The 17,636-nt window shown below is 27.4% G+C and overlaps 1 protein-coding gene and 1 long non-coding RNA gene across 3 annotated transcripts; one reads left to right on the forward strand and one right to left on the reverse strand.

Annotated features, from left to right (window-relative positions):
• On the reverse strand, positions 6,958 to 7,659 carry LOC18601893 (calcium-binding protein CML24). The gene has a single exon (XM_018118814.1). The coding sequence runs from the start codon at positions 7,602 to 7,604 to the stop codon at positions 7,146 to 7,148; it is 459 nt and encodes a 152-aa protein (XP_017974303.1). The 5' UTR covers positions 7,605 to 7,659; the 3' UTR covers positions 6,958 to 7,145.
• Positions 13,192 to 16,684, forward strand: LOC108661511. 2 transcript variants are annotated; one of them, XR_001927347.1, is made up of 4 exons: positions 13,192 to 13,713; positions 15,269 to 15,343; positions 15,484 to 15,536; positions 16,459 to 16,684. It is a non-coding gene; the product is annotated as an uncharacterized LOC108661511 (long non-coding RNA). The 2 variants fall into 2 exon arrangements; XR_001927348.1 differs by having other exon boundaries at positions 15,490 to 15,536.

The raw sequence follows: 17,636 nt of genomic DNA on the forward strand, positions 1-17,636 counted from the left end.
TCAATACAGTCAAATATAATATCAACATAGATAATAGAAAAATGTTAACATTGTTAATGATTATATTAATATTATTAATTTTAGAAAGTATAAAAACTCAATTTTTACAAATCATTGTATAGGAATTAAATCAACCACTTAGATAGAGTGTAAGGAATAATCGTATAATTAAACTTAAATATTTTACAAGACAACAGAGAAAATTACATTAATCAACGTAAAATGTCTTACATCCAAGAAACCAATTTCATATCTTTGAGATCAATCTCATAAACATTGAGATCAATCCCACTTAGAATATATTGCCCTCTCCAAATTGTGTAATTCATTTTCAATCTCTTCTCCTATCTTTCGATGTCAATCTCCCCTGGAATATATTGTCCTTTTATTCTTGTGAAATGGATCTTACAAAGCAATAAAGTAATAAAGTATCATTATTTTACTTTTTTTCAGCTCTTTTTTCCAAAAAAAAAATAATTTTTTCATCTATTTATTTATTATTCTTTTTCTCAAGTTATGATTAACTATGTCATAGGGATCATATCACTATAATTATTTTTACTAAGATACTACAATCTCTAATATAATACAAAATAATTAAAGTCAATTAAAGAAAAAATTTATGTGAAATAGGAAATAAGTTTTTCATATATGAAAATCTCTCATTTTTTTAATTTCTAATTTATGATTTATTCACTCAACAAACTAATCAACATAAGACAAGAGTTGTCTTAAATTTAAAAAAAAACTAATCAACATAACAATATGATGAGCACTAAATAAATAAAAATGATTCAATATTATAATATATATAATTTTTATAATTATTGAAAAAATATTTTGGTTGTCTTGCATAATTGATAAATGTCGACATTTTTATAGTATAATTGATGAATGTTGGCATTTTTATAGTGTTATGGTAAAAAAATTTTGAAAGTGAACCATGATTGAAAATATTTTCTACACGATTGATCTCAAATGATAGAAAATATTTTTAGCAGAAAATATTAGAGTTTCTTATAAAATATTTTACATAGAAAAAATTTAGCATAAGGCTCAAAAAACCCTTTAAACTATTCAAGAAATTCAAATAAGTCATTATCTTTTATTACATTCAATCAAGCCACTATACTTTTATCAAATAAACCCTTATGCTTAATGATTGACTAATTGCCATTAATTAAAATATCACATATCATTTTATATGCACATAACATTAATATAACGTTGATATAAAAGGTGAAAAATATCATAGAGTCATATTATCATATCAAATTAATATGTTCTTGACTTGTTGATTGAGATAGGAAAATTGGGTGCTAAGCCGTGTAATGCACCAATGACTCCTAATATGCAACTTACAAAAGAAGATGGTGAATTGTTTGAAGACCTTGAAAAGTATAGAAGGCTGGTTGGAAAATTGAATTATCTTACGATGACTCGTCCTAATATTGCATACTCTGTTAACGTTGTCAGTCAATTTATGTCTGTTCTAACAATTAACCATTGGGCAGCTTTGGAACAAATCCTATGTTATTTGAAGGGGGCTCCAAGATGTGGTCTATTTTATGAAAATCATGGACACACTAATATTGAATGTTTTTCAGATGCAGATTGGGCAGGTTCCAAGAGTGATAGGAGATTCACTACGGGATATTGTGTTTTTATTGGAGGAAATCTAGTCTCATGGAACAGTAAGAAGCAGAATGTAGTATCTCGGTCTAGTGCAGAATCAGAATACAGAGCTATGGCACAAACTGTGTGTGAGGTAGTATGGATGTATCAGCTATCAAGTGAAGTTGGCCTTAAGTCTTCTTTGCCAGCAAATCTGTGGTGTGATAATCAAGCTGCTCTCCATATTGCCTCCAATCCCGTGTTTCATGAACGAACTAAGCATATTGAAATTGATTGTCATTTTGTTCGTGAAAAAATTCAGCAAAAATTCATTTTAACAGGATATGTTAAAACTGAAAACCAACTAAGAGATATCTTCACAAAAGCGTTAAATGGACCTTGAGTTGATTATATTCGTAGCAAGCTGGGCATAATTAACATCTATGCTCCAGCTTGAGGGGGAGTGTTATAGAATAGGAAATGTATAAATATTCTTTTATTAATAAACGTGATTATAGGAATTAGAAATCACCATAATTATAGGGATTGGGAATCATCATAATTATAGAGATTTTATTTTCTTTATTCTAGGGATTTTATTTTCTTTATTCTTTTCCTATTTTAGAGATGTTTAAGCTGTATATATAGATGATGTATTATGAATGAAATATGCTGAGTTTTCTCTTCGTAAATAACAAAAATATTTTCTACATGATTGATCTCAAATGATAGAAAATATTTTTAGCAGAAAACATTAGAGTTTCTTATAAAACATTTTACATAGAAAAAATTTAGCATAAAGCTCAAAAAACCCCTTAAACTATTCAAGAAATTCAAATAATCCATTATCTTTTATTGCATTCAATCAAGCCGCTATACTTTTGTTTTGTGTCAAATAAACCCTTATTATTAATGATTGACTAATTGCCATTAATTAAAATATTACTTGTTACTTTATATTCACATGACATTGATATAACATTGATATAGAGAGTAAAAAAAATCATATAGTCATATTTTCATGTCAAATTAATATATCACATTATCATCAATTATGTTATATCAAGATATTACATTATCATCAATTATGTTATATCAAGATATTACATCATCATCAATTATAATATATTCGCACGTCACATTAATGTCACGCAACATAGAATGACAAATCACATTTTAATTAAGTCAATCATTAATTATAAAGATTTATTTGATTCAAAATAAAAGTACAATGGCTTATTTGGCTCACAATAAAATATAAGGACATGATTGAATGTAAAAAATAGTATAAAGGCTTATTTGAATTTTTTTTATATAGTTTAGGAACTCTTTTATATATTATGCCAAAAAAAAAATTTAACAAATCATTTTTCAATTACCAAATAGAACCTTAATTTGATTTCTATCTTTATACTCTTCTAAAGAAAAATAGTAGTAAAAATTTGACATTATACTAAAAAAATTATTCAAAAATATTTAAATAAATTTTAAACTTTTTTTTCACCCAAGCATTTGACTCATTGATTGGTACATGATCTCCTATTTAAAGAGCAAAGTTCGAATCCTCTTTTCCCCAATTAAAAAAAACTTTTTCTCTTTTATTTTAAGCATAATGCTCAAATAAGCCACAAACTATTCAAGAATATTCAAATAAGCCTTTTATTTTTTTATTGCGTTCAATCAAAGCCCAGTACTTTTATTTTTGATCTAATAAGTCTTTATTACTGATTATTAACTAATTATCATTAGTAAAAATAACACTTGTCATTTTATATTTACATGGCATTGATGTACAGGCTGAAAAATGTCATATAATCATATTATTATGTCAAATTAACATGTCATATCATCATCAATTATGATACATTAATATGCCACATCATAATCAATTATGATATTTTAACATACCACGTCAACATCACATAATATAGAATAATAAATGATATTTTGAATAAATCAATCATTAGTTATAAAAACTTATTTGACTCAAAATAAAAAATATAAAAGCTTATTTATCTCAAAATAAAAATATAAGGGTTTTATTGAACACAATAAAAATATAAAAACTTATTTAAATTTTCTTGAATAGTTTAAGGGTTTTTTTATATTATGCCTTTATTTTAAGTCAAATAAGCCATTGTAATTTTTTTTAGTCAAATAAGCTCTTATAATTAATGATTGATTTAATCACATAATACTGATATGACATGCTAATATATTATAATTGATGATAATGTGATATGATAACATGACTATGTGACATTTTTAACTAAAAAATATCAACATCATGTCGGTGTCATATAAATTTTGATTAATTTATTTGACTTAAAATAAAATTTAATTAAACACAATAAAAGAATAAAAATTTATTTAAATTTCCTTAAATAATTTAAAGACTTATTTGAGCATTATGTCTAAAAATTTTAATTTTGATAACAATTTAAAAAGCATATTTTTCCTCCATATAAATACATAGATGAGAATTGTTAGTGTTAGTATTATTTTGTTCATTTACTTATTTTAATTAAATATGATGGTTTTATTTTAATTTGTATCTACTGGAGTAGTACTAGTAAAAATAATGACAAATTTAAACATTAGAAACAGGGGCAGAGCCTCCTTATGAGATTGGGGCCATGACCCCCCAAAATTTAAATTTTTTTTGCATACTATAGAATTTTTTTAATTTTTTTATAAATTTTTTAATGCCCCTTAAAATAATTTTTTATTTAATAATTAATATAAATAAAAAATAACAAAATAATTTCTTATATTTGACTCAATTTTAAAATTTTTTTATTTATTTTTTCAACTTATATTATTTATATTTATTTATTTATTTCTATTCTATTTACTTAGAACATATTTTTAAAATCTCTATAGATTTCTTTCACAAATTTTTACTAACCATCAATCATATTTTTTTTTCTCTCTTTTTTATTTTGTCATATGTGAGTTTTATTTTTTTTTATTATGTCATATGTAAGTTCTATATTCTAATTGTCATATTCTTCTTTTTTCTGTTATATGAATTTTATTTTTTATAATTTTAATCTTTATAAATAAATAAATTATTATATAATTCTTACATATAAATTGTAGTATTACACTATTGTTTAGAATTTCATTAATATATCATTTTTTATTCAAAACATCCAATGCATTCTAACATGTATGTTTTAAATTTTAAATAATAAAGATATACATATAAATTAATAAAATAAAATAATTGTATTTCCTTCAATATAAGTTTATTTATTATATATATTTTAATGACTCTCAAAATAATTTTTATTTAATAATTAATTTTATTCTTCAAATTGTTTGATAAAATTAAAACCATTATTATGAGCATATTGCTAGTTAAGCCTAGTAAATAAATTCTAAACTGATATGTTAAGCCTATCAAATTAAAAAAAAAATAAACGTGAGTCTACTAATCCAAACTCATTAAATTTTAATATAAATCTAAACCTATCATAACATATTATATCTTAACAGTTCAACCTAATAGTATGTCCTATCATATTATATCTCAATAGTTAAACTCAATAACCTAATATGTTAATTAACAATTCAAAAAGTAAATAGAAAATAAGAAAGAGGAGAGCTTTCTCAAAAAACTACACATTTTGTGTAAAACACTCGAAGTAAAGAGGTAATTTATTGAAGTTTGCACACAAAGAATAGGAGAGACTTTTTCTATAATTTCATTTGATTATATATATATATATATATATATATGACATCATCATTATTATTAATGTGTATTTTTTATATATTCAATAATTTTTAAATTTTATTTAATTTTTTAAATAAATAATAATTAAATTATATATAAATTTTTTTTAATTATTTAGCTAATATATCATTAATAAAATAATTGTCTTTCCTTCAATATAAGTTTATTTATTATATATATTTTAATGACTCTCAAAATAATTAATTTTATTCTTCAAATTGTTTGATAAAATTAAAATCATTATGATTAGCATATTGCTAGTTAAGCCTAGCAAATAAATTCTAAACTAATATGTTAACTCTATCAAATTTTAAAAAATAAAAGTGAATCTACTAATCCAAACTCATTAAATTTTAATATAAATTTAAATCTATCATAATATATTATATCTTAACAGCTCAATCTAATAGTATATCCTAACATATTATATCTCAATAATTAAACTCAATAACCTAATATGTTAATTAACAATTAAGAGTCAAATAAAAAAATANAAAATAATAATTTTATTCTTCAATTGTTTGATAAAATTAAAATCATTATGATTAGCATATTGCTAGTTAAGCCTAGCAAATAAATTCTAAACTAATATGTTAACTCTATCAAATTAAAAAAAAAACATGAGTCTACTAATCCAAACTCATTAAATTTTAATATAAATTTAAGCTTATCATAATATATTATATCTTAACAGCTCAATCTAATAGTATATCCTAACATATTATATCTCAATAATTAAACTCAATAACCTAATATGTTAATTAACAATTTAAGAAATAAATAGAAAGTAAAAAGAGAATTAAAACACACAGTACAAAGATAATTCATTTAGTATGAAAAATTGTTTTTCAAGACTGAAAGAAACCTCTCTTATAGTTTTATTTAGTCGTGTGTATATATATATATATAAATGACACCATCATTATTACTAATGTATATTTTTTATATATTTAATAATTTTAAATTTTATTAATTTTTTAATAAATAATAATTAATTATATATAATTTTTTTAATTATTTAGCTAATTACTTTTTAAAAATACTCAAACTCTACTCCTATTAGAAAGAATCCCATTAAAATTAAACAAAAACCCCATCAAATGAAATATGTAGAAAAAGTTGAAAACAACTCATTACCAGAAATAAAAGAAAAGTAAAAAAAAGAAAGAAAGTACAAAAAGATTTTAATGGAAAAGCAAGTAAGCAACCAACCAATAACGTGTTGAGCTCAGCATCTGCCCCATCAGTTTTTCCGTGTCCATTACTCCACACGAATCACCATAGAGGAAAAAAAGGGAGAAAAACCCTAATTTATGTGGACCCAATCCAACGGTTTCCCATTAAATTGATATTCCCTAATTAATTAATCAAATTGTTTATTAAAAAATTGAGTCAAACGTATAAAGGAAAAGCATTCAATATTTCACGTTTCCACGACCTAAAAAGGCTTCACATGTTTTCATGAAACAATTAAATCCTAATTTCTCAAATTTTTATATTCCTTACAATATTTTTATCCCAATTTTATCAATAATTTATTTATTAATTTTTAGTTTTTATGAAATATAAAAAGACAATTTAATATTCTATGTAAACAAAAATTCAAAAGAAAAATAAAACTAACTAGCATTAGCATTAAAAGACCATATAAAGTAGCAGTAATATCCACAATTAAAAGTTCCAAAATACAACTAAATCTACTATTATTTCATTACGTCCCTAAACTAAAAAAGGTTAGATAACCTAAAAGAAACCCTAACACCTAACCTGGTATTTCCCCAACTTTAATTCAAGCATTGGTCATCATCTTCTTAAACTCTTCGAAGTTAACGTTGCCATCGCCATCTTTATCAACTTGACTAATCATTCTTCGACAATCACTCAACGAACACTTCTCTCCCAACCTTTTCAACACGGCATGCAACTCGTTAGCGGAGATTAAGCCATTCTTGTCCAAATCGTACATGTCGAAGGCATCTTTCAGCTCTTTGTTCCCACACTGGCTGTCGTCGCCATTGCCATTGATGTTCGTTCCATGGAAAGCAATGAACTCGTCTAGATCGACATAGCCATTGCCGTCTTTGTCCATCATCGACATTATCCGATCAACTTCGTCGGAAGAAGGCGGGGATCCTAAGGCACTTAGGATCGATTTCAGCTCGTCGCGGGAGATCTTTCCGTCGCCGTTTTTGTCGAATTTATTGAACACTTCCTTCATCTCCTCCATCGAACCTAAAGGACTCGCCATTGGAGAAGGAAGAGAAAAACAATGAGGAAAAAATTTTTAGGGTTTTATGTTTTCTGTTTTATTGGAGGCGTACTTATAAGGTGCAAACTGTAAAGTACAAACGCGTTTTTTTCCGCGTGAACGCTAAGAAGGAAAAGATAGGATGTGGTTGGACATAGGATAGTTCCAGGGTGTTGGCACCAGTAGGAAAATGACAAGTATTATTTTAAGCAGGAATTATGGCCAAAGGATGGGAAATTGTGTGACTTGAAAGAAAAGACTTTTGCAGGACAAGGACTGGTTGCTGCTATGATTGTGACCCTTACCTGTTAACGCGTGTTCTAAGATTTAAATATTATTTCCAAGTTGACAAAATTAAATTTAGTTTACATAATCAAACAAATAGATGGAGGAAAACAATTCTTATTTATTATAAAATTTGGCACATGAGATATGCTACTAGGCTTATCTGTCGTCGGTCGTCACACTTAAACGTGTGGTCATATTTTCAGTGCCTGCTTACGTTGGATAGAAAGCGCGTGGGCCAGAAACGCAAATCAGAGGCAAACCCATTGAAATTGACGTGACTTGTTTCGACTTTTTAATTGTTAACTTGATGTTTTTGGGCTGCCTCTGATTTTAACTACCAACGAACTGTGGTTGTTTTTGGGTCAAAAGACAAATAGCACATGGGGGGCAACCATTCTTTCGGGAGTTGACGGCATTCATTCCAAAGGTTTTAGCACTTCATATAGGGGACTCATTTGGTTTTGAAGTTGCACAACGAGTGAGAGGGACACACAGCACTCCGCTTTCTAGTTTTGTTCACAGCACCCGCACTTGACACTTCGTCAGCTTTAACTCTAATTTATTTTAACACTTTACAACATAAACATCTTAATACCATTACAATATATTTTCTGTGCATATTTAGTCGCACGTTCTCATATATATACACTTTATTTTCCAATCAATACAAAATAAAACAATGTAGCCCAATTATATTTTCTTAATATACTCTCGACTCCATAAGCTTAGGGCGTTTCTTTTTCCACCGTCATAACCATCTCTTTCCCACTCTCACGACAGTCTCCAAGGATTCATCATCCATAAGTTCTTTCATAAACCTCATCTTTACCACTCTTGTTACAACCGAATCAATTTATGAGTAGTCGTCCTCCCCACATTTTTTCTATCAAATTATGAGTATTCCAACCTTTGGTTAGTGACAATTATCCAAATTGGAGCTGTGCTCTTTGCATGACTCTTGAATCCGATACCAATATCTCTAATTTTAATGAAAATTCTAGTACTTTATTTCAATGGAAGTGTTTTAACAGTCTGCTCACCTCTTGGTTACTTAACGTGATTTTCAAAGATATTGCTGCAAGCGTTATTTACATGTCTTCTACAAATGAGGTTTTGCTTGATCTTTCATAATCCTTTTTTTTTTTCAAAAGAATGCACCTCGAATCTTTAAGATTCATCAAAATAATTCTCTTCATGATCAGAAAAATAATTATGTTGCTGCTTATTACACACTTAATATTCCTAAAGATTGTCGGGTTTTAAGTTTTAAAATTGTTGAATTTCCTATGAAATAAAACTTAAGACTTACTGCTTCTTTTGGAGAGCATGTTGATACATGCCTTTGAGTCAATTAGATTGGTCAAAGAATATATATTATTGTTTAAAGTATATTTAATCGCATAATTATATGTGATAGGGGTTTTCCTTCATGTTAGTGCAATAATAAGGAGTTATTAAGTACTAATTGGATGAAACCCATGAAACGTAAAGGCCTTGCAAGAGAATTGTAAAATAATTATGAGATCAATATGCTTCAAAGTCATGTTCTTAAAATTGTTCCTGATCATCGTATTGTCAAGACAAGGCATTGACAATATTCAAAATCTGGTACATGTTAAGCTTCTTTACTTGAAAAGTAAACAATCGATCTTATAGATTGAAGTATATGAGATACTTGAGGATAACATGTAGATGCCTGTTAAAGAACAAGTTCACTGAACATGACCTGCTATGAGAACTCCATTTAGTATTTCACTCAAGTGTTTATAGAATATGTTCTCACGTAATAGTCGTGCAACTAATCTTTAAACTTGAAACATCAAATCATCTTATATGAGGAATGACATACTTTGATTTCACTCTTATGGGTTTGAAAGCTACCAGATGCCTAAACATGATGTTTTTTAGTATACCATGAAGCATGTAAAGGTGAATGAGTCGTCAAGAAAGTCTTTATCACCCTAAGTGATATGAAGGGATGCATCTCACTTGTTCTCAATTCTATATTAACTTGTATAAAGTCTTTGGCCAAAGCATGATGAATTTGAGAAAAGTTAGTTTCCTAAATTCATAAGATTAGTCATGAATTATGAGAACTAATATGAAATGCCATAAGTAGACACCGAGCCATGCTTAATGACATATCCGAGATATTTGATGAAAGGGTCATATTGCATTAAAAGGCTTATCATTGAAGGATTTTATCAAATTCTTTAATTGACTCTTTAACATTTTGATGGTCATGATGTATTGCTAGATGTCACTCATGATCTACAAATATAAATCAATTATCAAATTGATATTTGATTAGGATTTATATTTACTGCCAACATGCTAAAAGCCTAATCAGTCACACACATTAAGTGACATGATTGGGATTAAATAAGGATAATTAATTAAGTTGGACTTAATTGAAAAAGATCAAAATAAAGTGAGAAATTAATTAAGTTCACAAAGACTTAATTAAATTAAAATACAACTATTGTATTTAGAGTTACAAGTTAGTTTGGCTATATAAATTTATTATATTAGCAAATTAAAACTCTAAGCCTCTAGCTACTTCTCAACTGTTTCATAAAATAAGAAAAGAAAAATAGTTTTCTTTGTTTGACAAAACAAAAATTTGGCAAGAACTTTTGATCTTTTTGTTTTAGAACAAAACTTGTTAGCACAAGTAAAAATCCTACTTTTGAAAATGTCTTATTTGGTTACTGTGTAGATTACTGTTAGAGGCTAAACACTTGGGTGGTTAAAGATTTGACAAATCTTAAAAGTGAAGAAATAAAGATTTTGGATTTAATTAGCTCTTGATTACGATATTTTGAGCAAGGTATATAACTCTTAAATTTATGAGTGTTCATAATTATTTAAAAGTTACATGAAAAATATAAACATTGATCCTGTAAAATTTGACTGTTTCTCTGATTAAATATTAGTTTATTTTTTCATTGCGTTTTATTTTTTAATTTCTTGATTATTTTCTAATTTGAGTATGAGATAGAATCCCAACAGAACAACTACAAGATTGCTCTTTATATCGCACCTCATTGATCGATTAATTTATCTTACTATAACTTTACTTTATATATGCTTAGCACATTTTGAGTCCATTCATGCATCTTCCACGTAAACCACATATGGATCCAACATATTATCTCCTCCACTATTTGAAAATTGTTCCTAGCTAGGCCTTTTCTTTTCAGCTGATAATTCTCTTCAATTACATGCATTTTGTGATTATGATTGGCCACATGTCGTGTGACTCATCGTTCAATAACTAGCTGCTTATTGTATCTTTCTTGGTTTTGACTCATTTCTTGGCAAAGTAAGAAATAAACTATTGGTTCTTGCTCTTTGACAGAAGCTGAGTATGGTGTCATGACAATGATTACTTGTGAAATTGTTTGGTTGAAATCTTTGTTGAAAGATCTTGATATTTTTTCCTATCCAATAAGTTATTTTGTTATGTGATAATCTACTATGAATGCACTAAACACGTTGACGTTGATTGCCGTGTCTTCCATGAGAAACTCCAAGCTAGCATCCTTCTTCCTTGTTTCATTTCCACCACAAACTAGCTTGTTGACTTATACACCAAACCTATTGACAAGAAACGTTTTCATCATTTATGCACCAAGTTAGGGACATTCAAAATTTTCAAGGTTTAACTTGAGGAGTTATATTAGAGTAATATTTTCTCTTTATTTTTTTTTTAAAGTTCATATTTACTCTTTATTAGGTCATCATATATCTTTACATTTATTTTAATATATTTTCTAGTACATATTTAGTCAAATACTTTTTTATATTTATTTTCTAATCAATAAAAAAAAACCAATTTAGCTCAAATTATATTTTCTTAACAATTAGAAGGGAGCCACAAAATTGGAAACTTTAAAAAGCCTACCTTTTTAAATCTCAATTTTATAAAAATCAAATAAAAGTGAATTTTAACATTGATAATCTTGCATGCTCTTTTTTCCTTGAGTTTTGCTTAGAACTGTTCTAAGGATTCAAATTGAACTTCAAAATATTTTATTAGGTGCCATTTCAAACTTTGTAAAATTTATTTTGGTAAGATAAGCGTTCAATTAAGATTTTTTTTTTGGCCATTATATACCAAATACACAAAAGTTAACACCCTGACAATTTATTGTTTATGAAAAAAACATATAAGGTGTCGATGTGAAAAATAAAATCACAAGGAAGATTTTGTCAAACCGAAAAACCAATGAGGCGAAAGTATAATTTACCCTTTTCTTATCGAGATAATCTATATATATATGGTCAAAAGACCCTTTTAGTCTCAATACTTTTCAATTTTGTTCAATTTTGTTTCTATACTCAAAGTCGAAATAATTTAGTCTATTGATTTTGGAAATTACTTCAATTTAGTCCCTCCTCCTAACGACATCTAATTTTGCCATTAAAAGATGACATCAATGATGATGTCAGCATAAACGTGTCCGATTTTGATGATGTGGCGTTTGAAATGACGATGTGGCAATGCCACGTGGTATTATACGATGTCGTGATAGTGTTGACGTGGCACTGACGTATTGACAGGTCAGTGCCATGCGGCAAATTAAAAACAAATTTCAAAAAAAAAATTTTACCATGTCATAAGGACTAAATTGAATAAAAATATATAGTATATGAATTAAATTAAACAAAATTAAAATATTAAGGGACTAAATTGAAAAAAATATTTGAAAAATATAAATCTTTAAATAGATTATTAATATGCTTATTAATAAGCCAAATATTTAAGTGTAAAAGATTTAAGATGTTAAAAAATATATACAAATATTTTCTTACTTGATTATTTTATTCTAGAATATATAAATTAATTTATATTTTTTACAAAAATTAAGTTTGAATACTTCTCCTATAAAAAAAATTTTGAAAAAAATTTTATACTTGAAGTCAAATTTAAATGAATAACTTATTTTACATTAACATCAAATAATATAAAATGACTAAATAAATTTTTTTTCTTCTATTTATAATAGTATGAAAATTTAAAATTTATTTAACTTAGTTTTTAACTTGAGCTAAAGTTAAATTAACAAAATATGTTGACTTAGTTTTTTTTTTAAAAAAAATGAAAAACGAAGATATGAAGTTAGCATGATTCACTACAACATAAATGAGTTTTAATGACATAATTTTAATTGCACTTTTATTTTTGTATCTAAAAAATTAGAAACAGTATTTAGGTTTTAAGATTTAGCTAACTTTTTATTTTGCAATTTATAAAAAATCCAAATCTTTTATATATATTTTATTTTAACTTAAAAATAAGTCTCCCATGTCTGTCTTACAGTTTCTCTTTCTCTCAAAATTTAAAATCCCCTAAAATGTGGCAAAGAAGATGTTGAGACAAAACCATTCAATGTATATTCAAATCTCAAAAATTTCCCATTCCTTCTAACCCCTGATCCCAAATTCTTTGGTTGTTTGTCTTCCCCGTAATCGAAACCCTAACCCCAATTCTTTCAAAAATTCCTCTTTTGTAGAGCAAGATTTAGGGTTCTTCAAACATCAAAGGTTTCTTTTTCAGGAAATTTCCTTAAGTCTCCCACTCTCCACCAACCTTTACAATTTAAACTCCGCTTCACAAATTCGATGGCGTTAATAAAGAGGTTCATGGAGGACAATCAGAGCTTGTGGCAGATATTAAGGAGGCATTGATGGATTTTCTAAATGAAGCTTATGATAGGGCAAAGGAGGCTTAGATTTGGGTTGATAAATTGGAAGAGAAGTTGGGGGAAATTAACCAAAAAATGAAGGTTTCAAGCGCCATTATGAGAACAAAGGGGTAATTTAAATAATTTTTTAATTTTTTTTGTTAATTTCTTTTCAATTATTGATTTGAGGGATTTTTGAATAATTTTATACCATTACTATAGTTGATTGCTAATTTAAGTCTTGTTGCCATATTGTTATTGCTTAAAATTTCATTTACTCTATGATTTCAATCCGGTTAAGTTTGCAATCCTTCAAAGTTGGTATCTATAAGATTAGTAGGTTCAGTTATCTTGGAAGATATAGTTTGGATGTGATCTTATATAAGAAGAGGAGCATCCCTCGTATTCTTACACATTCCACTCTTTAAACCAAGACACCTTCATATCAGGAAGCTACATAATTAACAATGTTGCCAATTTCATCATTTTCAATTGCATCAGCAGAGTCTCGTCTGAATCTCTACCTTTGCTTGGCTTGCCTACTAGTTTGTGCATGGCCAACGTTTGTCCACCTTTCTTGCTTTCTTTATGCCTTTTTGTTTTGTTGTTATGTTTGTTCTTTTGGCTTGTTTTGTCTCTAGCACACTAAAATTTCAATGTAGTAACTCAAGCATTCTAGAAAAGGGTAGATGCAACTTTATCAAACTTTGGAGAATATTTGAATGTCAAGAGATCTCATTTTCCAAGAGATTTTGTTTTCGGAGCATTCACTGTTGCTGCTCAAGTGAGCTTCATTTGAAACTAAATGTCAAATGATATATGATACAACATACTCTTTTGTCACATACGTCTATTAATGTACGTATTTTCGGACATGTCACTTGTAGGTTTTAATAAAATAAGTAATTAAATTGAGGGCAGATTGAAGGATCAACTAAATTTGGAGGGAGAGGATTGAGTGTGTTGGACCAATTTGTTTGAAAATTCCCCGGTTGTCACCTTAAATAGTAACATGTACTTAATTGGAATTTTGATAGCAACTAACAAATTAGAATTCTCCTTTGAATTGTTTATGGTTTTTATGTAGACAAAATAATGGACAAAAGTAACTTGGAGGTAGCAATCGACTCGTATAAACACTGCAAGGTAATACATCTCTTATCGTGGGCTTTCAAGTTACTATTAAAGTTCCATGTAGAAGAAACAAGACCTCAAATCCTACCATTGCTTTATCAAAATAATGGTAAATGTATTTGCGAGAAGATGCATTGGCTTTGAAGGACCTTGGCATCGATGCTTATAGATTCTACATTCCATGGACTAAGATTTTGCTGGGTAAAATTCAACTCCCAATCAAGAGAGAGAGAAATATTATTTATTATAAAAATATTTAAATATTTTTATATTATTCAATATCCCCCTATCAAGTTTTTTCTACGGTGCTCCATGAACTTAAAGGCTTAACTCTTAGATTGCTAGCTAAGCAAAACAACTTCTTCTTTTTCCACTTCCTTGTATCTTTGGTCATTAAGCCTTTGAGCAACCATCATTGCCTATAGAATTTCTAGGTTCAGCTTCTTAAAAAAATTCCCAAAATTAATCCAATAAGTAATGACGATTTTGGGAAATTTTTAGGTTTGAATTTAGCTCACACTTGGCTAATGAAACTTTTTTTAATTTATACAGGATTGATAATTTGGGAAGTTGTAAGCCAAAGGACTAAGTCAATTGGGTGGGAACATGTGGCTCCCATGTTGATAGGTATAGTTTTTACACATCAATGGGATAAGATTGAAGTTAATTTGGATCGACCAACATTGGATGTTGAGGTGCTGTAAGACCTCTTTTTAATCACGTGACAAGGATTGTGAAACTATATCTAAATATTACCTCTTTTGTAGGTTCAGTTGTTACATTCTTACAATATCAAAATGCACTTTCAAAGGACTTACAGGTTATTATCTCAAGCTTAACATCATATCATTAGTTCATACATAGAACTTAAAGAGACTACTGTAATAGGTTTTTGCAAATGATATAAAATAGACATTTTGCTTGTGCCACCATTTTTGTCATGATTTTAAGGTCAGCGATTAGTAACTTTTTGTACTGAATGTTGCATATTCTTTCTGATTTTATAGTCATATATAGCCCTATGAGCATTTGATTAACTAAGTACATACATAGAGGTTGCTTATGAAAGTTAAGAAAGTAGTTCTTGGCATTATTGGTAATGGTATTTGCATAAATTATTTATAACTTATTGAGTACCAAACATCTATGCAATTCCAATATGGTAAAATACATGTCAGACTCATCTTTTCTTTAAATGTATGAATAGGATTTTTTTCATTTTGCTAAAAGCATGGGCAAGGCTTATGCTTTTTACAAAAAGTGTGTTGAATCTCAACCTTGCATAAACTAATGCATAAGCCAACCTTCAGTTAGCTTTTGTGCTTGTGTTTGGGTTTTGGTTGAGGCAATTTGTCCTTAGAAGTTTAATATTGTAGGAAGTCATTCTTCTTCTTCTTAGTTTTAGCTATGGAAGTCTTTTCTTAGCCTGGCAGTTGAGGGACATAAATAGCTGTGGGGATGAAATGTTCTTGTTGATATTTACTTGGCTAGAACTTTGTCTAATTATGCAAGAATTATCAGATCTTAAGCGTCTTGTTTTAGATGCTCTCACATGTTTTATTCATGGCAAATTAGTTGTCATTGTTCATAGTAAATTAGTCCTGGAATGGAAAAAGGGAAATGATTATATGAAAATGAACACGCCAAATTTATTTTACTTTTGTTGCTGTGATTGTCTTCCTTCTTTTTCTTAAATAAACATTGTCCATCAGGCTGAAGCAATCTAATATTGTAACTTGCAGGGTATCAAATATTCCTATCCACATGCCAACAAACTATTTTAGGATTCTACTTAAATACTTTGTGTAAGAAAATTTGGAACTAATGTGTAGACATTATACAAAGAATTGTAATTTTACTTCATAATTGTTTTGATGATCAATATTTGCTGTAAATTTTGTAAAATTTGCATGATTTATACTTTATAGCTTGCTGTAAAATTTGCAAAATTTGCACCTTTTTGTTGCACATTAGAATGTTGTAGGTGTTGCTATTATACACTTTTTAACTGCATATTCTATATGCTGCTATAGATATTAGGATTGCAGCCATATAGTATATGGCTGCATAATAATTTTGCTGCAAAATCTCATAAAAAAGTGCAGCTAAACTTTTCCGTACAGTGGCTAAGGTTACACTTTTTCTAAGTGCAGCCGTAACATAAGGCAGCAGATTTTTCACCTATGGTTGCAATTTTTTCTGCAGCCAAAGGTCAAAAACGTTGTAGTGATTATAAAAATAATTTTTCATTTCGACTTACTTAATTTGAACATGAGAAATTTTTTATTACAACCATAGAATCTGAGCTCCACCTTTCTAATTTTTTATTTATTTTTTATGTTTTTATTTTGATTAATATTTCAAGTTATATTTTTTAAGTTAAAATTTCTTAGATTAAAGATTGCATTTATGATTGATAAAGTTAAATATAACTGTAAATATTTGTATCATTTTATTTTATTAACAAATTTTTTGTAGATCTAAATTAATAATTTAAATTTAAATTTAGTAAAATTTGATTATGGTATTTGAATTTAAATAAAATAGTTTTATAAGAAATTTTGAGTAAATTTAAATAAAAAGGTAAAGTGAGTAAGAGTTGAATAATTGTAAAAGAATGTATATCTGTAAATTGTGAAAGTTGAAACTAAATTAACATATTTTATTAATTTGAGTAAATTTAAATAAAAAGTAAATTGGATAAGAGTTGAATAATTTCAAAAGAATGTGTATTTGTAAATTGTTAAAGTTGTAATTAAATCAACATATTTAATTATTTTATATTATTTTATTTTAACGTAATGCAAGTTATTCATCTAAATTTGTCTTTAAGTATAAAATTTTTTCAATTTTTTTTTATAGAAGGAGAATTCAAATTTAATTTTTGTAAAAAAATAAATTAATTTTCATATTCTAGAAT

The sequence above is a fragment of the Theobroma cacao genome, chromosome 4 (genome assembly GCF_000208745.1).
Source record: "Theobroma cacao cultivar B97-61/B2 chromosome 4, Criollo_cocoa_genome_V2, whole genome shotgun sequence".
Classification (NCBI taxonomy): domain Eukaryota; kingdom Viridiplantae; phylum Streptophyta; class Magnoliopsida; order Malvales; family Malvaceae; genus Theobroma; species Theobroma cacao.